Source organism: Oryzias latipes, chromosome 1 (assembly GCF_053564925.1).
Source record: "Oryzias latipes strain Hd-rR chromosome 1, Olatipes_Hd-rR_3.1".
In the NCBI taxonomy this organism is placed as follows: Eukaryota; Metazoa; Chordata; class Actinopteri; order Beloniformes; family Adrianichthyidae; genus Oryzias; species Oryzias latipes.
Genome location: NC_136237.1, coordinates 31,487,274 through 31,510,956, shown reverse-complemented (window position 1 = coordinate 31,510,956; position 23,683 = coordinate 31,487,274). Strand labels below are relative to the sequence as shown.

Genomic DNA, 23,683 nt, shown 5'->3' with positions numbered 1-23,683 from the left:
AGAGCTAGGAAGCGGTTGACAGCCATGCACTGTGTAGTACGTTGACAGAGACTGTTAAATAAAAGGTCATAGAAACCCAGCGACTGACTTGGCTTACTTTAAGATAAGCAAGACAACACACCAACCAGCACAGCTCCAACTCAAACCCACTGCTCCTCAGCCTCCTGCTCTGCTCTCTCTGCATGCCTCTCCGTTTGGTTGTGGCCTCCTATGACTTAAATACCTGGCAGGTGCTGATCAAGATCATTGGCCACACCTGCCAGGTGAGCAGAATGACAGGGGATGCAGCAAAGCAGAAGCAGCAAGACATAACACTCAGTTAAAAACAGAGCTGACTGTAATGTACCCCATAAATGATTTTGCAGGAAAATCTCCCACTGATCTCCTTTACTTCCTTCATCAGAAAAATCTGAGTGGAATCAAAATGTAATCCAAAATTATATCCCACAAGTTGAAAAACCCAAGATTTGTGTTGAAGAAATATTCCAAGTGTTTTACGAGTGAACAGATTAACATTGATGTTAACTTTTGTGAAGAATAGTTAGAAACTGCCTTTAACTTTTAATACACTAATGGTTTAAACTTAATTCACTGAGCATGTATTGTCATCTCAAAATTATATTACATTTGAAGAAAGCACAGCCAAACTATTGTTCTCACAGTTTATTCTCATACTCCCTTTTTCTGTGCATGTGTGATGTGCTGAGCAGGCCTAAGAGTTATCCTCACTTTAGCCTTGCAGCTTCTCTCCAGCAGTAACCTGTGGGCGTGATTTTCACACGAGGTCCATCGGACGATCTTCTGAATATGCAAATGCAGGGTTTTTATACCAAGCCCATCTCTGAGCTTGTTGGTTCGGACTTTGAATGCACCATGTTCATCTGTCTGTCCCCTTCGTGTTTGTACGAAGTAAAACCTCCACAAAAGATAAGTAACTGTCTCTGAGTCATTATTCATTCATTTCTATGTGCAGGAAGCTGAAGGGGAACGAACCTATAATTTACCTATTTTACAGTCCTGTTTAGAATCTCCAGTTTCCTCACAACTTTGTAAGATCATAATGTTTTCTTCATATTGTTGGACATGAAACCAGCACAAACTAAAGAGCATTACTCAAATATGCTGTAAAGTTTTTTCATTTGAGATTTTTTCTTTCAGGGATAGCAACACCTTATTGTGTGATGATATGCACGTATGATTTGGCTTCAGTTTTTGATGTCCTTCCTGATTCCATCTAAACCTGTTTCATCTCCCTTTTGGAGTCATGGGGTTGCTGGACCCCATCCCTGTTGCTGTTGCTCAAAGGCAAGGTTGCCAGTCCATCACAGGGCAACACAGAGACACACAGACACATGAAGACCTAGGGACAATTTCCCAGGAAGCATGGTTTTGGACTGTGGGAGGAAAGTCGAAGTGCCCGGAGAAAACTCATGCATGGTTTAAAACATTCAAACGCCACACAGAAATGGCCGAGCAGGGATTTGAACCAGGGCCTTTTTCACTTTGAGGCTAGACTGCTAACCATACCGCACCTATGAAACCAATTGAAATGTATTAATATTGTGAATTTTAGACAGAACATTTCTGTTTTATGTATCTGTTTTGCAGATACGCAGAACAAAGAAACAGTGACTTTTTTAGTAGGCTGAGTTTTGTGTGTGTTAAGATACACAAGTAGGTAAGTGCTGCTTATCATTGAGGGTTTCCTGTGTGTGTTTCTTTTTTGAAGATCTTAAGGTGGTTGAGGCTGTTTCCGTACTGTTGACTCTTTGAAACCTGAACATGCAGGGCTGTCTTAAAAGTGACAGAGATATAAAAAGAACAAAATTGCCTTTGATGTTTTCTTGAAGAAGATGTAAAATCTGACATTTCTGTCAGGGAAGTAGAAGCTTCAATACAACAAAAAGCATAGTTAGACTTTTTTTCAATATTTGAGTCAAATTCAAGATAAGACAAGATAAATTTTTATTGTCATTGCACGGTGATACTCTGTACAAAGTACAAAGAAATTGGGAAATTGCTGTCCCACATCAGTGCATTTAGCAAGAAAATAAATAAATAACTACTGGTAGTTAAAAAAAAAAAAATCCTCTAAAAAAAAATTGTTAGAAATGACCTGCTGTTAATGTTTTGCTTATCTAAGGTTATTGCCCGGTTGTAAAAACTGTCCTTTAGTCTATTTGTCTGTGCTCTCAGCGCTCTGAATCTCCTGCCAGAGGCAGCCGCTCAAACACCCGGTGTCCTGGGTGTGTGCAATCCTTCAAGGTCATTAAACAAGGTCATTGGATTTGGGGGCAGAACAAGTCAATTTTTCAATGACAAAGTTGGATTTTCTTATTTAGACCAAGTTTGTTTTCTAGAAGTAAAATTACAGTAAAATATTTGGGTAAGATGCATAAATGTTTTATTCTCTAATCAAAACTGCATTTCTTTGCAGGTAAACTATCTAAATAGCGAAAGGAAAAATTGAAAATCAAGACGAATCAGATTTTATTTTACAATTCAGATCCAGACAAGAGAAATTCTTACAACAGAACTTTAGTTTTCTGCAGAATAAGGTCACCGATGTCCACTAATGAAAATGTTCTACAACTTATTGACAGTAGAATATGTACTAAAGTCAGAAGTCTGAGTCGTCCTCTTCCTCTGTGGTTTCATAGATGACTGTTGGATTTCCAGAGCAGCATAGCACACATCTTCATCCTGGAATGAAACATTTTCATTTGTTGAGAATAGTTTGAGTGTGATAAAAAGCATCAAAGGTCATGAGTTAAAGAAAAACAAAAGGCTAACAAACAAACATCTCCAAATCATTGAGGGATGGTGGAGTTTGGAACATCTAAAAGAAGTGCTCCTCTGTCCCACTAACCTCATTGTGGCTCTTTACCATGATGCAACAGAGAAGCACTGGAACATTGGTTTGAGCTTTGAACATTGAGGTTTGATCTTCATCACCCTTTTGGTGAACCTGTTTTGTTAAGCTGTGAAAAACGTTTTTCCCTTTTCTTTTTCCTTTTCCATAGGCCTAAAATTACAAAACTCTAGTAAACCAGCTCTGTGGCCTTGTGGTAATGTTGCCCAGCCTGAGACTGGAGTGTGATAAGTTCAAATCCACACCAATCCATGCCAAAAACTCTAAAAATGGGAACCAGTGCTTGACCCTCAGCACTAAGTGATTGGATTGGGAGGGTTAAACCACCAAATGGTTTCTGTGTTTGCAGCTCACCACTCCCCAATGAGATGGGTCAACAAATTTTACACACCTTGAACTGATGGAACTTTAAATGTAAACAGCTATTAAAAAGATTGACTTCTGATTCTAAAGTTGCAGGTTCATGTGTCAGAGTGTTTTTGGGAAAGACACTGAACTTCCACATTTCTTCTGGTGGTCTGACTGGCTGCTTCTCGCCCGATAGCTCTGCCGCCGTCAGCGTGTGAGTTTGTGTGTGCATCAGTGACTTTGTTACTGCACGGCCGTAATGGTGGTAGAAAAGTGTTATAAAATCACAATCACACATAAACCACAGACCTTTAAAATCCTACTAAGCTATTAGTGCTGCTTACCTTTTCTTGAGTGTGTCTTGTCAGATTTCTCGAGTTTTCTTTTCTTTCAGAATTTTGAGAAGATGTAGCTGTAGAAATGAGAACAAATCATTTTAAACTTCAAACATGTGTGATTTATGTTTAGGTGTAGCATCAAGCTTTAAACTGATGAAACAATTGGAGGGATATAATTAGTAGATACCTGATTTCTGACAAATCCTGTAAACCAGAACAGAAAGGAGAGCGGAGAGAACAGAAACAGCCGGACACACAGAGAAGAAGAGCAGCTTCCAGCACACATCATCGTTCTGCTGACTGTCACTGGTACAGTTATGAGGCCTGTTGGAATCTGGATAGAAATAAAAAAAAGCTGTAATTGTTTCTTAAACAATTAAGGCACTTTTTAAAAAGTAATCTAAAGAAATAAAACACATGTGGCCCTTAAAGGAATTACGACGGAGTATTAGGGCCACCAAAAAAAAAAAAAAGTAAAATTACGACATTTTATCTCGTAAATTTACGAGAAAAAAACTCGTAAATTTACGAGAAAAAAGTCATAGATTAACAAGGAGAAAACACCGAAGTTGTCCGTTTATCGGAGCATCGCTTGAAGATGAAAGATGTGGAGCCTTTTGTGAAGCTTTATTTCCAAGTTTATTATAGGTTTGAAACAAAGAGATTCTGAACCTTTGGCGACTCAAAATCAGATTATTGTCAGTGGAGCCGTCTTTCCGGGGTTCAGTGTCAGTAAAGCGGAGTTTCATATGTAAAATAAGGAGCTCAGAGACACGTTTGGGTGCAGAGGATCGCTGCAGCTTTTATTCTCCTTTTCATTCACAAACCCTGAAGTTCATCTGTCACCTTACGTCATGAACCTGTCATCAGATCCGAACACCAATGCGGAAGTAAACGTCCCGTTATATCATCAAACAACAAAGATGAATGAAAATAGTCTATTATATTAGCATTAGAACGTTGAAAATGCCAAAAAAAGTGATCCTCCTCCTCAGACGGAAGAGTCACACAAACGTGGAGATCTTGTTTTTGGTGGAGGAAGAAAGGATTGAAGTGGAAAGCTGCAGGGACACCGATGGCTTCATCGGGCTGCAGGGATCCTGCAAACCAACCATCAATAAATAAAACTTGAATAAATTGTAAATCAAACAAATGAGCTTCCAGATATTTGGAACGTTCAAGTTCATTCAGCTCACCTGTTCAACTGAGTTTAGTCGGTCTGCTCTGTTGCTGCGCGGCGTTCACCTGCTGTTCTGCATGTTCACTTCCACTTAATATCGTAAATTTACGAGTTTTTTTCTCATAAATTTACGACTTAAAATCTTGTAAAATTACGAGTTTTTTCTCATAAATTTACGAGTTTTTATCTCCTAAATTAAGGAGATAAAAACTCGTAATTTTACTTTTTTTTTTGGTGGCCCTAATACTCCGTCGTAAGGAATAATTCAAAAGTGAAAAGAGAAAAAATAAATTTCATTTTCTGGATGAGCTTAATCATTCTGAGGGGTCATGGGAGTTGCTGGAGCCTATCCCAGCAACAGTTGTGAGAAGATGGGGTACACCCTGGACAGGATGCCTCACTACACTACTACACGCATTCACACTGAAGAGATCGGGGTTGGACTGTGGGGAAAGATGGAGAGGACAAGGAGAACATGCAAACCCCACAAAATAAGGTCCAAGCCGGGGCCTTCTCACTGTGGGGTCAGAGTGCTGAGCACTACATAATAATGTAGCTCCCTCCCCCAAAAAGGATGCAAATCACATAAGATTTGCTTTTCTTTCTTTTTACTTTTTCTTTATGTGGCAACAAGAACCTTATGAGTGATTAGAAAACAAACTGTGTAGTTAATTTTTTTTAAATTTATTTCAATGAAATTTTATGCAGACTTTAGTCAGCAATAATTCCTAATTGCTACACAACTGGATCTTCCAGTGGTTGCAAAAGTCTTAACATTTGTCAACGTATTTTAAACATTTTCCTTCTTGTTTAATAGAATTAAAAAGGAGATTTAATTAAACGATGAAAATACAAACACTATTTAAGTCACATTTTTCTCAAATCCCTAACCCTAAGCCCAGTGCCGCTTCTACACTAACTTACTCCTCGGGGGAGTAACCCCCCACCCCCATCCCTCACACCCCATGCGCACACATACAAATTTGACGATATCCTTTTTTGTTCCCTATCTTTATTTGGCCATTTTACACAAAAAATGCATGGATTTTATGAATATTACAAGGGTGTCAAGTTTAGTTGCACAGGGGGCTTAAATCCAAAAAATGCTTTAGGTTGGGGGCCGAACAAGATAAACATTTACGGAACACACTAAAGCATTTAAACCTTTTAAACCTTTAAAACATAACTTTTTGAACATAACTATGAATGAAGACAGACAGGAATATTAATCCAGAATGAATCAAGTTAAACCTTAAATAAGGTATAGTGTTTTGCTCTCCATAAAGACATACTCTGTCAAAATTATACAAAGATGAACATGCAGCAGAACAAAACAAACAAAGTCTGAAAATATTAATTAGAAGAAATAACAAATTAAATTATTACATTTTCTTTGCTCTTTTGAGAGTTTTTTAGAGCTGGACTCCTGGCATCATTTTTAGCAATAAGTTCATTTTTGCTTGGTGTGTGACATCCTGTGTGTGTCTTTTTGAAACAAATCAGAGGGATTTGATTTTTTTCAAAACCTGTTATTGTGAATATCATTCTTTGGGTTTCATAAAACATTAAAAACTAAATCATTGAACTGATCACTGGGATTACTCCTAAAATATTTGGCATTTTCCTTATTTTGTGCAACACCAACAGTAGTAATCCTCCAAAAACATCAATACTTTTATAAACATATGATCTATTGTTTATTTATGATCTCAAAAAGCGCAGCTGTCGGACTTTCTGCATTACCTGCTGTCTTTATGTCAAATACTGACACCAATTAAACGACAGGCAGACAAAGAATACATTTATGGAAATTAAAGACACCTGATAAATATTGTCTGCAATAGTTAACAAAGACTGACATTACTAGCATGAACTGAGCAATCTAAGGGCACACAATTATCCAGGTGTTGCACAATCAAGTCTGCGCTCTGTACTCACCCAGCAGCTTCCGCCCACAACCCCTCACCTTTTCCTTTACACACATTTGTGGCACCTTCTCTAAGACAGGAGTGTGTGCAGCTGCGGGGTGCCAATTCGCAGGTTTTAGGCCCATTACAAAATCTGTGATATAACAGATAATAGAAAACTAATAGTGGCGCAATTTATTTTTCTTCCAAGTACAGGGACACCGCCCCCCCTTAAATTTGCGCCCAAGGCAATTGCCCGTATTGCCCGTGCCTAAAACCGGAACTGCCTAAGCTCAATGAGCTCATAGTTGTTACTATTACTGTTACGAAATTTATGTTAAATACATATAGCTAAATTGTATTGCAATTTACAAATAAATATTTGAATTTACATGGAATTGTGCCATTTTTTGTTTCTTTCTTGATTAATTAAATATGTAATAAAAACAAGAACAGTTTCACAAAAAGTCATCTGAGTTAAATACTTACCGGTACTGACTGAGATTTTTCTGATGATACTGCTGTAATTATACAAACTCCTCACATTAACTTGTTTTTTGTCTTCCACCTTATTTTTTTCATTTGCACAGTAGTAAAATCCTTCATCAGAATAGGTGACATTGATGATCGTCAGGTCGTAGGAATCAGAGGAAATGTTCTTTGTCCATATAAACCGAGTTTTCCCAAACTGTTGGAAGTAGGCCTCTGCAGTTAGAACTAGAACAGTGTGGTTCTCATTAGAACAGTTTCTGAACCACACAGTCAGTTCTCCATCTCCCATTTTACAGTCACAATAGAGAGTGATGTTGTCTCCACGTCTGACTGTCACCTCAGACACTGATGCAGAAGTCCAGTTAAAACTGCAGGAAACTGCTCCTGAAAGACAGATGCCATGAACAAAATGATTTCTTTCACAATTTTAAATTGAAATTCATTCAATTCATTCAATCAAGTCATGTAAAATAATCCTGATCAACTATGAACGATAGTAAAAGAAAAAGTTACCCCAGAGAAGAGGCATAATGATGTGCAGAGGATCCATGAGTGATGTGGTCATGAACGGTAAAGAGTACAAATGTTTCTCTCTGTAGATGCGTTCACAGCTTTGCATTGAAGATGTTGTGAGTTGTGTAGATTTTCCACTAAAGGGGACGAAGATTTTGATTGGTCTGCTGACTGGAACATTTTTTTTCTGTGGTTTCCAAGCTGGGTAGTACGGAAGAGGATTAGGGCCATGGACAAAAAAAAAAGGTCATAGAAAATTCTGAGTTTAATCTCAGAATTCTGACTTTATCCTCAGAATTCTGACTTTATTCTCAGAATTCTGACTTTAATCTCAGAATTCTGACTTTAATCTCAGAATTCTGACTTTATTTTCAGAATTCTGACTCTAATCTCAGAATTATGCGCTACAGTGAGGCAAATCCTTCAGCACTGCAGAGTCCAAGGAGCTGCAGGAGTGGAACCAACAAAATCGACGTCTTCAAGTGTCTTTTTGGACGCTCAAGGCTTAAAGAGGAGGTCATTTCGCTACTGGAAGAACAGAGGGTAAGTAAAAAAGAAATTGTTTCAAACTGGTTCTTGTAAATGAACGGGCAGCAGGCTATGCTAGCATTTTGGATCAGCCATGCAAGGCTTTGCATAGCTGGTGCAAAAAAGGCTTTGTGATATGTTTAGCACCCCCCAAATAACTACCTTATAATTTCTTTTTTTTATAGTCTTTACAAAATACTCTCACATATGTCTAGATTGTTGTGTTGTACTATGCATACCCACTGAGCTTTAGTTTACACTCCAACATAATAACTTTAACGTTCAGTTTTCAGCCTTCTCTTTACGTGACACGTTCTCTCTTTTTATTATCTCATTGTCAAACAAACAGTCTGTAAACGACGGTCCCCCGTCACTGAATCATACCCTTTCATAACATTTAATACAATATTATAGTTTTGTTATTCAGTATCTGCGCGAGTTTAAATAAAGTTCAGGTGGTGGAAGTCACGTGACACTTCAGAGTAGCGTTACATATCCACGGCAACCGCCGTTTCTTCTTCATGGAACAGAGAACCGCAGCAATGTGTTTACTATTTTCAAAGCACAGTAGCACCCACATTAAGCTATCGGCACCGCTACAAACTTTACAGGGTACAGTTTATTATTGTTTTTTATAGAGCGAGTTTTTAAAAAAAAATATTTTTGGGCGGGGTTTTTTGAAGCACCGGGAAGCTTTAACGTTACGTCATTATTTACGTAGTTCTGCAGAATCAGATGATTAACTCTTTTGTAGTCTACTATTTTTCTCTCAGTTGCATTTTTATAGTCCGTTCGGATTCACCTGATTAACCACATTTGTCCAGTTTTAGTGGGCATATAAATGGCCAACAAGTACATTTATGTCAAATGTTTGCACACAGCAAGAAAGAAAAAGCTCCATTTATCACTTTTTTATTTACGCTTCTGAAAATACTACTGGACTTGTTTTTTCCCTTAAATAAAATTCATTTATTTTTTATAACTAATGTATTTTTCTTTTGTGCAGATTGACAGTGATGTCATCGCTTTGGAGGATCCAGAAATTACACTTCACATCCATCCCTTCCTGTGGAGTCTGCAACACAAAATTGCAGAAAAGAGGTCCTTTTGCTGAGATTTCTTCCCATCAGATGCTAGACTCTACATTGACTCTTAGACATTGGACACTTGTTCTTGTTATTATTTTTAAGAATATTTATTTATTTCTCTGTCGTTTTTAATGGAGCTATGGTAACAAAGTTATTTAATTGTTTTGTTGTTTTTTCTTATTTACATGTGTGATAGTACATATCTGAGAATACCTGCAAATAACTGACATACCTTTTCCTTCGAATTTTAATTGATTTTCTTATTTTTTTATTCATCTTCTGAACCAATTTTGTCCCTTTTGTGGTCACTTTTTGGGCTGCTGGAGCCTTTACCGGCCTCTCATTTCTTCTGTGAAATTTTAAGAAATATGTATAATTAAACATTTTTTCTCATTATTTTGTTATTTACTTTTAATTTTCAGTATTTCCATAACAGATGCATCAAATGATAGTAACCTAAGATCAAAAGTACTAAATCAACTAAATTTTCATTATATGATTTATTTGTATCCTTTTAAAATATTCAGTCACTTGGGTTACATGTGTTAGTTCTGACCTTGAAAATAATATTAGCAACTCCTGTTTAACTCACCTATATGGTAAAAAAGGTGTTATGGTTCCAATAAATTCATACAAAACATTTCAGAAGAAAAAACTTTATTCGTACATTTTTATAGAAACATTACAGTTTGTAATTTATAACATAGCAACCATTTATCATTGTTAAGTTATGCATATTATAATAGGGAAGGGATTAAATAAGTTTGCTTCTTCCCTTCCCGTTTCAAGCATTAACTGTTTAGTTTGTATTATGAAAAGTAAGATACAAGGATGTATACTCACAGATTGTGACTTCTTTTTGATCTTTATATATGTGCTGTTCCTGTGTTGAAGGAAGTATGTTCCAATTGACCATGCTTAAACAATAAACTCAAATTAATATTGTTTCTAATAACTGCTTCCAACTTAGAATATTATTTTCAAAATAAACTTCTCACAGCTGCACAGTGATGCACTAGCAGGCATGCCTTATAGCAAGAGGGCTCTGGTTCAATCCCAAAAGGCTCCTTTTTGTGTGGAGTTAGCATGTTCACCTGCCTGCATGAGTGAGTTTTCTGCAGCTTCTTCCATCAGTCCAAAAAACTTGCATCATTATAGTTGATTAATGTAAAGTGTGTGAATGGTGATTGTGTGTGTTGTCTCTGTCCCAGGGATGCATCATCCTCCAAAGGGATGACATCACGTTCAATCAGCACAAAAGAAAAATTAATTAAAAATAATAATCATTTTTAAAAAGTAAATGAGTTTTACTTAATGTCACAGTAAAAAATATAAGAAAATAACCATCTTCTTTGTCTCAAAATTAAGTCTTGGCATCTGGAGTTCCATCTTTTTTTTTTTCTCAAGAAAGATTTGAAATCCAGATGCCAAGACTCAATTTCAAGACATCACCTGGATAAATGAGAACTTTCTCCAACATGGAGCTTCCATATGCTGTGTGTGAACTTTTGACAACATTTGACACCTGGGAGAAATCAGGTGCTTCCAAACAGACTGAAAATGCATTCTTAGAAAATCCTGATCTACATTGAGCCAATTATCTGATTTATTTTGGAGAACCACCTGATGACGTAACATTGAAACTGTCCCTAGCGCTCAAAACTACACCTGTCAAAATAATTAAAGCATATTCTCTGTAAACATTGTAGCAGAATTGATAGACGTGATGTTAGCTTCGCTAATGTGGGTGTTAAAAATAATCAACACATGGCTGTTTTTTTCTGTCTGTACTCTCCAAGGAAGAGATGACGATTGCCTTGGATTGCGTATCCAGTCACATGACTCCGACGTGTCATGTGACTTCCGCAACCTGTGCCTCCTTTACACTCACGCAAATGTAAAGGAAGCAAATATGCGTGGTCTGGTATTGAATGTTATGAAAATAGATAATTATTAAACGGGGCACAGTCCTGCATGTCGGCCAATAAGACGATAAAAACGATATAAAATGACGTGACAGGGCGCCTGAGAGCTAAATATTGTAATGAAGTCAAAATAAAGATCGGTGGCCATTTAGTCACCCATACTTGGAAAACACAACAATCTGTCGGATAAAAATACAGTCCAGTAGTATTTTCAGAATGTAAAACGTCTTTAAAGGTCCAGAAATGAGATCATCAGGTAGTTGAATGCAAACAACACTGCAGTGTGCAGAAATGCACAAATTGAAACTCCGTGAGACTGTTTGTCACTGACGTTGATATTTCAACAGCATATACGTACGTTTTAAAATACGTTTTACAGTTACAAAATGCTAGCATTGTCTGTCGCCATTTCATTAAAAAAATTCAAAATAAATCTCTTTTTACTCACCTTCTGTTGTGCTGTTAACACAGTGGCCTCCTGGTAAACTTCCGCACGCAACAAGAAACTTAAAGAGGACATTTTCATTAGTTCCACTCGGCATGTATGACTCCACAGTGCTGCTAAAGCGAACTGAAGGAAGCAGCTCACAGGCCTCCGTAGTTCTGAGATTATAGTCAGAATTCTGACTTTTTTCTCAGAATTCTGACTTTATTCTCAGAATTCTGACTTTAAACTCAGAATTCTGAGAATAAAGTCATAATTCTGAGATTAAAGTCAGTATTCTGAGTTTAAAGTCAGAATTTTCTTTTTTTTTTTTTTATAACTTAAGTTTTATTTTTCATTTTTTGTAAACAAGATAAAGAACACTAGAACATGACATCAAACAGATAAAGTCTTACAAACAAAGAGTAGAAAAGGAAAGAAAGAAGATGATAATAATAAATAAAAATAAATAAGTAGAAAAGGCAAGGAAGAAAAAAAATAGAACATGTCAGTCACCATTCCAGAAATGTCATACATCGACCAGTGAGTTTTTATATACAGTCCATCTGTCCCATTTTTCCTTAAAATGTCCTTCTCTCAATCTTAAAACAAAAGTCATCTTTTCCATGATATAAATCTCCTCCACTATTTCAGTCCAGTCTGTGAGGGTTGGTGGTTCTGGCTTAAGCCATCTTCTGGTTATTGCTTTCCTTGCCGCAATCAGGAATATTTTCACCAAATACTGATCTTGAGGAATGACTGTTTCAGAAATGTTGCCCAGATGTAATACTACCTGCTTGAAGGGGATTGTGTAGCGCAAAGCGTTTGTTAAGACATGATGGATGGAATGCCAAAATGGTCCTATTTGCGAACAGTTCCAGAAGATATGAGAGTGATTTGCCTTTACTGCACCACACTGTCTCCAACACATCTGTGGATTTGCTGATAGTTTGCTTTTAATTAAAGGTGTAATAAAGAAGCGCATGAGGTTTTTCCAATTAAATTCCCTCCATTTCAGTGATGTGGTAGAGGACTGAGTTGATGCACATGTTGAATACCATTCTTTCTCTGAAATAGTGAAAAGTCAGAATTTTCTATGCCCTTTTTTTTTCTTTGTCCATGGCCCTAATCCTCTTCGGTAGGGTTTGAATCCAAAACTAACAGTCTTGATCTTCATCAAGATGAGACTCCTTCACCGTGTTAAAGCTGCAACAACGGCATTCCAGTGCAAAATGTAGAACCAATATTCAGTTCTCTTTCAACATTCGTTTCGGTATCTCACTATGGGACACGCCCCCTGCGCTGTCCCCCAGAAGCTCTTTTACATTACGCCAGTCTTGACTGGCAGACAGAAGGTGACGTCTGCTCTCAGGAGGCGGGACTTCCTCCTGCTATAAGAGCCGGACGCCATCTTCTCTCCTCAGTCTAACACCTCTTCTCGCTCCCAGAAGCATCCTCAGACGGCAGGTGTAGTATCCGAAGCTAGCTTACTGTTCTTAGAGCGAGCTAACAACTCGGTCGCTGAACGCTAGTCGGTGTTACATAGCTTGTCTGGGTAACGCGGTTGGCCTGTCTCCAAACAGCACCCGTTAGAACTAGTCACCATACTAGTAATTTTTCGCGCTTCGCTCTCAACCGGAGTCGACGAAGTCATCATGGAGCCTGAACCTTTCCTCGCCATGGAAACGGTCAGACCTCTGCCTAGAGCCTGCTCATGCGGCAGCAAAATTGCGGGGGCAGACACCCATTCTGCCTGTGCTGCGTGTCTAGGGCTGCAACATGCCCAGGACGCGTTAGCATCTCCGGCTAGCTGCGAGCATTGTGCACGCCTCTCCCTTAAGACTCTGAGACTCAGACTAGCGCGCCAAGCTAGTCTGTCCAAGGCAGACCCGGGCTTGGGGGTAACCAGCCCCCCACTACCAGAGGAGTCTACTCGGGGAGAGGTGGCAGGCATGAGCTGGGGCGACCAACTGGATGCGGTCGCGCCACTCGAGGGCATGGAAGAGCAGGAGGCCGCTCCCCCGGAGTTCCAGGACACGGTGGACACTGGCTGCGGGCGACGCGTGCGGCGGCTTCCCAAACCCGACCGCTGCGATGGACCTGCATGATGTCTGCAGAAGAGCAGCTGAAAAGCTGGGCATTAAGTGGCCTGAAGCCCTCACTGAGACCACCACATCTCGCTATGAGGGAAAAAGTCAAGTCTTCCAGCAGACAGCTGCTGCCAGTGTTCCCTGAGTGCTTGGAGGAAGCGACCAGGACCTGGAGCACCCCCTTTACAGCCAAAAGCCCCATCCTGGGAGGCTCGGCTTTGGACTGGACTAACATGGAGGAGAACGGATTCTCACATATCCCTCCAGTCGAACCGCTGCCGGCATCCCACCTGCACCCGACGCAGAAGTCCACCATGACTTCCGCGGGCCCCGCCCTGCCCTCGAAAGCTGACTGCTTCCAGTCAACTCTCACTGAAAAGGGCTACAAGGCCGTTGCTGCATCGGTGAAAGCCCTGAATGCATCTTCTCTGCTCCTAGCCTACCAGACAGAGCTGCAGGAACAGATGTCAGCCACACCAACCCCAGACCTCTGGAATGAGCTATGCGTGGTCACAGACCTCTGTCTGCGTCTCCACAGGTCCGCAGTCCAAGCCTCTGGGCGAGCCATGGCCCTCATGGTGGTCCAGGAAAGAGCCCGGTGACTGAACTTATCTAGTCTCTCTCAGAAGGAGAAGACTCAACTCCTCGATGTGCCTGTGGACCCAAATAGCCTATTTGGACCAGCGGTGGCCACTATGCAAAGGCGCTGTGAGGAGAAGAAACGGGAAGGTGAAGCGCTGCAGCTGTGTCTGCCCAGGAGGGTACCTCCTCCTACCCCAGCTGCACCGCGTCTTTCCTTCGCTCAAGCGGTAGCTAGACCAGCTTACCGCACTCCGAAACGCCAGCCTCAGCCAGGTGACCGGAGCCAGGGAAAACTTGCTGAGGCCAGAGGGGCCTGGGCCAAGAAACCGTTTGCTCCCAACGTGACAACGGCAGCCCAGCCAGCGCCTCCTGTCGCTCAGAGCGCAAAGAAAAAGAGGCGTGCCACCTAGGGCGAAACCACCAGGGATGGAGAGCGGGCACAACCAGAAGCCTGCTTCCGCCCTTCTACGAAACGTTCAGCTCCCGTCGTTTTTCTCCAGGGCATGTTCCAGCCCGACCAAACGGCGTGCATAGGCTCTGGTGGTCCTCACAGTTCACAGCCAGTTAAAAAGGAGAAAATAGTGACCCACAGAGAGCTCAGTGGAGCCACAGTTGTGTCCCAGAAAGTGTTTGAAAAGGTTTTTAAAACAAACACAAATAAAAAATCCCTGAGGCGCGCAACCAGGCCCCGAGCCAAGGGCGCAGCCTCAACACAAAAAGACAAAACAAAAAACAAAACACATACAAATGACGGGAAGCCGGGTGGGAGCTGCGCGACTGCTTATGAGGACACAGGAGAGAGCTGTTGCACCACCAGTGGCACAGCAGCCCAGCACCGTGGTGGCAGAGAGCCCTGCTTCAGCGCAGCTCGCGTTGGCCACGCCCACCAGTGTCTCAGCACAGAAGCCGCTCGGCCCGCTCTCGGACAAATCACAGCAGTGGCGACACTGCGAGGCGCCAGACTGGGTTATAAGCACTGTTACCAAGGGTTACAGACTCCAGTTTGCATCCACCCCTCCCCTTTTCAATGGTATACTGCAGTCGCAGGCCAGGGGGCAAAACGCAAGCATTTTGCAGGAAGAGATCAAAACACTGCAAGGCAAAAGAGCCATTCAGCTAGTGCCACCGGAGCAGGCTCACAGCGGTTTCTACTCCAGATACTTCCTGGTCCCAAAACGGGGTGGAGGCCTGCGTCCGATTCTAGACCTACGGGCACTGAACAAAAACTTGAGAAAGTACAAATTCAGAATGCTAACACACGCAGGTCTGGTACGGTTTGTGCGAGTTCAGAGCGCGACTCTCAGCGGAGAGAGTGACAGCCTTCCGGGCGTGTCTGTCAAAGTTCCGCAGGGGGGCGTGGATAACGTTCAGACTCAGGCTCCTCGGGCTGATGGCATCGGCTCTGTCCGTCATCCCTTTTGGTCGCTTACACATGCGTCCTTTTCAGCGGTGGGTGGCGTCGCTCAATCTAAGCCCTGCCCGCCATGGTCACCGACGGGTGCTTGCTTCGGTGACATGCATTCTCGCCCTACACAAGTGGAGGGATATCTCTTTCCTCACCACGGGTGTTGTTATGGGAACCGTGTGTCAAAGGTGGGCCGGAATGTGTGTAATATTTGTGCTGATCCTTAGTATTTCTTTTGGTGTTGGGTGGTTTTGTATGTTGTGCTGTTTTGTTTAGTTTTTACTTTTGCATGCGGTTTAATTTTATTGGATCATGGACCTGATTACACACACCTGGACCTCATTGGGCAGAACCCCTCACCACTGCATAAATGGAACTCTGAGCAGTTGCCGGAGAAGCAAGCACCTGAGGCAGACGCACGCAGCGCAGTTGAAGCGTGCCGCAAGGAATGAAGCTCCGGTTGAGAGCCAAAGGAAGGCGGACCAGCTGATCGCCTTGAAGACGTAGCGGGAGCCGTGTGAGACGGGGGCGTCGACCGTGTGGAGGAATGCCGAGGCTGACCGAGAAGTTGCGTGTGGGACCTGAAGGCCTGACGATCGGTGCATAAAGGAAAGTCTGCTCTCCCGACCGGCCTGGATGCGTGTGGCTGATGTTGGTGTAACACCTTGAAGTTTTTCGTTTTTTGTGTGTTCGTTTCAGCCGCACAGACGCTGGTTTTTTCCCCTCCACGGCCGGATTCAACGGTGGACTTCGGGGGGGCGCGGCTTTGGGACTGGACTCTTTTAGCTGGGACTTTTAATCAAATTTTTATGTCTTTTATTTTTTTAACAATTTACAGCTGTTTTTAGACTACTATTTATTAAATCCCTTTTTACATTTTTAATTGTTTCTAGTCATTTTTGCACAGTATTTTATCGAGCTGATTCAATCACCAGTGTGACACCTGCAAATTTTTGGCGTTGTCGGCAGGATCAGCTCTACTGTGTAAAAATGACTTCAGAAGCCCATGAGGATTGTAGTCCCATGATGGCACAGTTTACATTTCCGTGGTTTATGGGTGCCGCATATGTTCCAAGGTTTGGTGGTGACAGGTCAACATTTGCAGAATGGAGGGTTCAGGTGGAAGCCATGCTGCGTGCACAAGGACTGGGGCCCCAGCAGCAAGCAGACTTTATCATGAGTGCCCTAGAAGGGGAAGCCAAGCGTGAATTACTGTTGGTAGCACCTGATGAGAGGAATACTGGGGAGAAAGTGCTCGAGTTACTGAAGTGTGAATTCGCTAAACCTGCTTCTAAAGCCCAGTTAAGAGCTGCATTTTTTAACTGTCGTCAAAAATCTGATGAGTCTGTTCACCTCTTCATTTTAAGATTAAGGGAGCTGTTCTCTAGATGGCGCCAACATGACCAAGATGTTGCTGGGGACACTGATGACTTGCTCCTGGACCAGTTGTTGGTGGGGCTTCGTCCAGGCGCGGTGAAGCAAGAACTTAATCGACAGATTCGTCGCAGCAGAGACACAACTTTTCCAGAAGCCTGTCGAGAGGCCAGAGCACTGGAAAAAGAGCTAGAAGAGGAAGGGGAGGTTGTAACAGTCCAAAGAGTTGCAACTCAAAGACTCGCTTCACAGTCTGACCTGGACCAGCTCAAAGCTGAACTTCGTAATGAGTTGCAGCAAGAACTGAAAGATATGAAGGAACTCCTTTCAGAAATAAAAGCTTTAGCTGGTTCTAAAGGACCTGAAGTTGCGCATCCTCCCCCCCAACTTCCATCAGAAGCAAAGGTTGAACTGCCAGGAAGCTCAGCCCTCCAGCCACTTCCACCAGGACCTTTCAGAGTCGCCAGCCCCCGAACACTTGGACATCAATGGGATGCGTATGGCAGGCCCATCTGTAGACATTGTGGGGTGGCTGGTCACATGCAGCGGAGGTGTCCCCAGAGGTCTCGCCGCAATCAGGATTTTTAGAACCCCCTACAGCTGAGGGCCGGGCCGTGGGGGCATCAAAGAGTGGCGCAAAGTCGGCTCTAGTCGGTGAGTGCCCAACTGTCACGATTATTCTGAATAACCGTCCTGTTCCTTTTGTGATCCCAAGTCACTATGCTAAGCCAAAGTCTATTCAGAAAGTGCCTGGGGGACTGTGAAGCCCAGGTTGAAGAAGCGCCCTGGTTGACTCTGCGTGCTGCAAATGGCTTGGAGATCCCCTATGTGGGTTATGCGCTGCTGGATGGCATGGTGGGTGGTATTCGGGTATCGGGCAAGGGCATTGTGATAGTCGAAGATAAGTGTGTAGGTACTGAAAAAGGAATTCTTGGGATGAATGTTATTGAGGCTGTGTGGTCTGCCCTCACACAGGGAAACCATCCTGGTGTACCAGCATTCAAGGCTGTCCTTCAACCACAGGAAGGAAAGGCCTGGACACAAGCCTTTGCAGACTGTCAGTTGGCCTACACTCGCCAGCTGAAACCACCATTCCATGCTACTGCAAAATTAAAGCGGCAGTTGCCTGTTGTGATCCCACCACAATCGGAGATGGTGCTTTGGATCCAAGTAGCAGAGGGGGACCCTAAGGCCACTAGGGTTGTGATGGTAGAAGAACTAACCAATAATGACACCGAGTGGCAAGTGGGGCGTACGCTGACTTTGTTGAGAGGAAACTGTTTGCCATGTAGAGTCTGTAACCCGAATCCATATCCAGTTGAGGTTCCACAGCGCCAGCCAGTGGCCCAAGTAACAGAAATTGACCCGGTGGACATCCAAGGTGAGCATGAGCTGAGCCTTCAGTGGGTCGACGCGGAAGTGCTGGAGGTGGCAGTAAGGCGCATTGGAGCTTCAGAAGAAACTAGCAGTTCGGAAGCACATCCAGTTCTGGCCTTAAGGGGGGATGGTCTCACAGTTTGTTAACAGGAGCAGATGACCCAACTTCTACAACGTTGGACCAAGGTGTTTTCGAGCCACGAGGAGGATTTTGGCTGCACTGGAGTTGTCAAGCATCAGATTCCTACTGGTTCAGCTCCTCCGAGCAGGGAACGATACCGACCGGTTCCACCAAGCTTGTATGCAGAACTGCGCTCTCTCCTCAAAAACATGTTGGACAAAGGGGTGGTAAGGGAGAGTTCAAGTCCATGGGCAGCTCCTATTGTCTTGGTCAAAAAGAAGAATGGAGACTGGCGTTTCTGTGTTGACTATCGGAAGCTAAATGCTTTAACGCATAAGGACGCTTTCCCATTGCCTCGGATTGAAGAGTCACTAACCTGTCTGAAGGCTGCAAAATGGTATTCTACACTTGACCTTGCCAGTGGTTACTGGCAGGTTGAGGTAGACCCTGCGGATAGGGAAAAGACTGCTTTTGCCACGCCTATTGGCTTATACGAGTTCGATCGAATGCCCTTTGGACTTTGTAATGCCCCAGCCACTTTTCAGCGACTAATGCAGCGCTGTCTGGGGGGAATGGTGAATGACTCGTTGCTAATATACCTTGATGACATAATTGTCTTTTCATCTGACTTCCAGAGTCATTTGCAGCATCTGGAAGAGGTATTCCAACAACTTTACATCCATGGGTTGAAGCTACAACCAAGGAAGTGTCTTCTGTTCCAGAAGGAGGTGACGTACCTTGGGCACATCATCAGTGCGCAGGGTGTCTCGACAGACCCGGCTAAGACCGCGGTTGTGAGGGACTGGCCTGTCCCCCAAACTGTGAAACAGGTTCGGTCCTTCCTGGGTTTCGCGGGGTATTACCGCAGGTTCATCTCTGGGTTTTCCAAGATCGCCCTGCCATTAAACGCCCTTACCCATGGGTCGGCCACCGCGAAGAATTCACTTGTTTCCTGGTCTCCTACATGTCAGCAAGCTTTTGATCAACTGAAAGAGGCGTTGCTGAGTGCCCCTATTCTGGCATACGCTGATTTTACCAAACCATTCAGACTTTATACCGATGCCAGCTTTGAAGGTTTGGGAGCTATTCTTGCCCAAGTGCAAGATGGGAAAGAGCGGGTCATAGCATATGCCAGCCGCAGCTTGCATCCAACAGAGCGGAATGACCAAAACCACAGCTCTTTCAAGTTGGAGTTGTTGGCTTTGAAATGGGCGGTCACTGAAAAATTTAAAGACTACCTGTATGGGGCTGAGTTTACCGTATACACGGACAATAACCCCCTGGTGCACTTGGACTCAGCATGGTTGGGGGCTGTGGAGCAACGTTGGGTGGCACAGTTGGCAAACTACAAGTACTCCATCAGCTATAGGCCGGGGAAGCAAAATAAAAATGCAGATGCCCTGTCACGGCTGTCTTCACAGGAAGAGCCCACTTGCCACAATGTGACCAGCATGGAGACTACAGTGAAGGGCTGGGAGAGCAGGCAGCACGAAGACCCTGACCTCCAACAGCTGCGCCAGTGGAAGCTGCAACATGTGGATCAACCTGAGGTACGTGAGGCTGCCTCTGCAGATCTAAAACTGCTTCTCAGACAGTGGGGCAAGATCGAGCTCCGTAATGGGGTGTTGGGGAGGTGTTTTTTGGAGGCCAGTTCAGGGCAGGAGGTTTTTCAAGTCCTTATACCCAGAAGTGGGGCCAAAGACCTGTGGGCTGCATACCATCAGGAGATGGGTCATCCAAGCAGTGACAGGACACTATCAATTCTGCGTCAACGCTGCTACTGGCCACAAATGGCTAGAGATGTAACCGACTGGACAAACGCCTGCCTTCAGTGTGTCTGCGCAAAACGTGGCCCGGAGGTGAGGGCTCCCCTGATGTCCATTACAACTTCATACCCTTTTGAGGTGGTGGGGTTGGACTATTTGTCCCTGGGTCGGCCTGAGGATAGGTGGCCTTGTATCCTGGTCATGACCGACCTCTTTTCTAAATATGCCCAAGCCGTTCCCACTAAAGATCAGTCGGCAGCAACCACTGCCCGAACTGTGTACAATAACTGGATTCAGAAGTTTGGTTGCCCAGAACGGATTTTGACAGATCGAGGCGCTGCCTTCGAATCCTCAATATTCAAAGAGCTATGTCGCATCTATGGCTGTAAGAAAAGTCGTACTACAGCATATTGGCCTCAAGGTAATGGGGGTTGTGAACGTGTTAACCAGACATTGTTGGGTCTATTGAATTCACTTTCAGAGACTGAACATGGACAGTGGGCCGACCGCTTACCAGCCCTGGTGCAGGCCTATAACAACACCGTGCACAGCACTACTGGCTTCACTCCCCACTACGTAGTGTTCGGAAGACACGCTCGACTACCGGTAGACTGGTCGACAGGACTGGGACCTGAGGAGCAACCACAGACGTTACAAGGTTGGGTGAACTCTCATCATAAAGCTCTACAGAATGCTTATGAAGCTGTGAGACGACAAACGCAGAAGCGACAGGCGCTGGATCAGAGACGATACGACAAGCGTACCCACAAAACGCCCCTATTGCCTGGAGAGCGTGTATTAGTGCGTAATTTTCGCAGAAGGGCGAAAGGGAAGCTAGGTGTGAGATGGTCTCCTGAACCTTTCGTGGTGGTCTCCCAGCTCTCCGAAGGTAGCCCAGTGTATATCCTGCGGCCGGAGGCTAAGGAGACACCAACCCGCACTGTGCACCGAAATAACCTGCGAACATGTCCCCTTGTTCTGACTGAGAATGCTCCACCACTGAAACCGAATGGAAAATCAGCTGACCTGGAACCCAAACTTCCCCCTCCAACATTGTGGTTGCCAAGACTGATAATGGGATGCAACCCGCAACCAGTTAGATGCCCTGAAAGACAGCCACCAGCTGCTCCACCTAACCCTCCGGATGCATTCGAGGGCCTTGAACCTCTGCGTCGGTCCGAAAGGTCAAACTTAGGGAGACCTCCGGTGAGATATGAAGCAGAATAATGTTCGGGACGACCATTGTTAAAAGGGGGGGAAATGTCAAAGGTGGGCCGGAATGTGAACGGTCTGTGGGGCTCCCACATGCGATCAGTTCACATAAACTGCTTGGAACTCCTGGCGGTGTCTCTTGCACTGAAACATTTCTTACCCTTCCTGAATGGGCGCCATGTTTTAGTCAGGACTGACAATACCACAGTGGTGGCGTATATCAACAGACAAGGAGGGCTTCGCTCATTTCAGTTGCACACGCTAGCACACAGACTGATTATGTGGAGCAGCTCCCGACTTCTGTCGCTGCGGGCCATTCATGTACCGGGGATAATGAACCGAGGAGCCGACCTGCTCTCCAGAGGGAACCCGCGTTACAGGGAATGGAAGCTCCACAGCCAGGTGGTAGCCCAGATGTGGAGCATTTACGGTCAAGCAGAGGTCGATCTCTTTGCGTCAGCGGAGAACGCTCAATGTCAGATTTTCTACTCTCTGACGGACCAGAGCGCCCCCCTGGGGGTGGACGCTCTAGCGCACGAGTGGCCGTGCCGACTTCTGTATGCGTTCCCACCGTTGGAGTTGATTGCCCCTACCCTCACCAGGGTTCGGGAGGGGAAACACTCTCTTATCCTCGTAGCCCCTCGGTGGCCCGGGAAACACTGGCTAGCGGACATCATTCAGATGCTGCACAGCCAACCGTGGCCTCTGCCTTTACGCAGGGACCTCCTGTCGCAGGCCCGCGGGGAAATTTTTCATCCTCATCCGTAACGCTTGGCTCTGTGGGCCTGGCCCATGAGAGGCTGAATCTCATGGCAGCGGGACTCCCGCAGAACGCCGTGGACACGATCCAGAGTGCCAGAGCGCGGTCTACCCGCTCCGCCTACTGCGCCAAATGGCGCGTTTTTGAGGACTGGTGCGTAAAAATGGCCGTAATGCCTTTCCAGAGCCCCGTCCCAGTCATTCTATCGTTTCTTCAGGAACTGATTGAAAAAGGTTTGTCCTTTTCCACCATTAAAGTGTATCTGGCGGCCATATCCGCCTGTCACATAGGTCTTAATGACAAAACAGTGGGCCAGCATCCGCTTATTTGTCAGTTTATGAGGGGCGCACGGCGGCTCCGACCGGTGTCGAAAAGCCTTGTTGCTCCTTGGGATTTACCGGTGGTGCTAGACGCACTGTCATGCGCACCGTTTGAGCCACTGAGGCAAGTGAGCCTCAAAGCGCTCTCTTTTAAAACAGCTCTGCTTATTGCACTAGCTTCTGCTAAACGAGTGAGCGACATCCATGCGTTGTCAGTTCACCCGTCCTGTTTGCAGTTCTCCAGAGGGTTTTCTAAGGTTTTGTTGAAACCGAATCTGGCATTTATGCCCAAGGTTTTCAACCCTGCCATACCTTACCACTCCATTGAGTTTTTGGAATTTAACCCGCCTCCTTTTTCCTCTACGGAGCAAGAGAGGCTTCACACATTGTGTCCTGTGCGGGCGCTGCGCATGTATGTGGAGAGGACGGCTGGCTTCAGGAAATCTGAGCAGCTGTTTGTGTCGTGGGCTTCTCCTCACACAGGTAAGTCCATAACCAAACAACGCCTGTCACACTGGGTTGTGGGCGCTATAACCATGGCTTATAATAGCAGGGGGTTAACACCCCTGGCGGGCCTGCGCGCTCATTCCACTCGCGGCATGGCTTTTTCAGGGCATCTCTCTGGATGACGTGTGCACGGCTGCCAGTTGGGCAACACCTCACACTTTCATCAGATTTTATAGACTGGATGTCACTAGACCAGGGCTGCCTCACGCAGTGCTAGGTGTGGGGTCCACACCTACACCTGTATGATCAGCCTGGTTGTTCTCTGTTGGTCTTCGGAGTAACCTTATCTGGCAATACGGGAGTCTCTACATCCCATAGTGAGATACCGAAACGAATGTTGAAAGAGAACTTTAGGTTAAGAACTTAACCCCGGTTCTCTGAAACAGGAATGAGGTATCTCACCAGATCACCCTCCTTGCCTGGAGCGAGAAGAGGTGTGCTTACTTAGACTGAGGAGAGAAGATGGCGTCCGGCTCTTATAGCAGGAGGACGTCCCGCCTCCTGAGAACAGACGTCACCTTCTGTCTGCCAGTCAAGACTGGCGTAATGTAAAA

General features: G+C 44.3%; 2 protein-coding genes and 1 pseudogene across 7 annotated transcripts; 2 read left to right on the top strand and 1 right to left on the bottom strand.

Annotated features, from left to right (window-relative positions):
- Positions 1-2,476: 2,476 nt before the first annotated feature.
- Positions 2,477-11,799, bottom strand: LOC105354044 (uncharacterized). 6 transcript variants are annotated; one of them, XM_078953826.1, is made up of 7 exons: positions 11,640-11,799; positions 7,651-8,178; positions 7,135-7,521; positions 6,677-6,799; positions 3,746-3,892; positions 3,565-3,632; positions 2,477-2,703 (listed from the first exon to the last, which is right to left on the bottom strand). In XM_078953826.1, exons 2-7 carry the CDS (start codon positions 7,754-7,756, stop codon positions 2,587-2,589), a joined length of 948 nt encoding a protein of 315 aa, XP_078809952.1. In that variant the 5' UTR covers positions 7,757-8,178; positions 11,640-11,799; the 3' UTR covers positions 2,477-2,586. The 6 variants fall into 6 exon arrangements, with proteins under 6 accessions (XP_078809952.1, XP_078809937.1, XP_078809958.1 ...); XM_078953811.1 differs by having other exon boundaries at positions 7,651-7,851; positions 11,640-11,786; XM_078953832.1 differs by having other exon boundaries at positions 7,651-8,175; positions 11,640-11,785.
- A 3,235-nt stretch (positions 11,800-15,034) lies between these two features.
- LOC144992884 (uncharacterized) lies at positions 15,035-21,557 on the top strand. Its single transcript, XM_078949452.1, has 8 exons — positions 15,035-15,691; positions 17,425-17,563; positions 17,613-17,720; positions 17,782-17,975; positions 18,090-18,318; positions 18,385-18,500; positions 18,594-19,292; positions 19,986-21,557. The coding sequence occupies exons 1-8, from the start codon at positions 15,035-15,037 to the stop codon at positions 21,555-21,557; spliced, it is 3,714 nt and encodes a 1,237-aa protein (XP_078805578.1).
- On the top strand, positions 21,558-23,375 carry LOC144992868 (uncharacterized; annotated as a pseudogene).
- Positions 23,376-23,683: the final 308 nt, after the last annotated feature.

What these genes read in the sequence shown, in the direction of transcription:
- LOC144992884 (XM_078949452.1), top strand. Translation starts at nt 15,035, where the DNA reads ATGACGGGAAGCCGGGTGGGAGCTGCGCGACTGCTTATGAGGACACAG. An exon ending in CGCAAAGTCGGCTCTAGTCG is followed by an intron (nt 17,721 to 17,781) that starts GTGAGTGCCCAA and finishes TGTGATCCCAAG; the next exon opens with TCACTATGCTAAGCCAAAGT. An exon ending in TGATAGTCGAAGATAAGTGT is followed by an intron (nt 17,976 to 18,089) that starts GTAGGTACTGAA and finishes CTTCAACCACAG; the next exon opens with GAAGGAAAGGCCTGGACACA.
- LOC105354044 (XM_078953811.1), bottom strand. Translation starts at nt 11,733, where the DNA reads ATGCCGAGTGGAACTAATGAAAATGTCCTCTTTAAGTTTCTTGTTGCG. An exon ending in CATTATGCCTCTTCTCTGGG is followed by an intron (nt 7,522 to 7,650) that starts GTAACTTTTTCT and finishes TCTGTCTTTCAG; the next exon opens with GAGCAGTTTCCTGCAGTTTT. An exon ending in CAAGACACACTCAAGAAAAG is followed by an intron (nt 2,704 to 3,564) that starts GTAAGCAGCACT and finishes GTTTCATTCCAG; the next exon opens with GATGAAGATGTGTGCTATGC.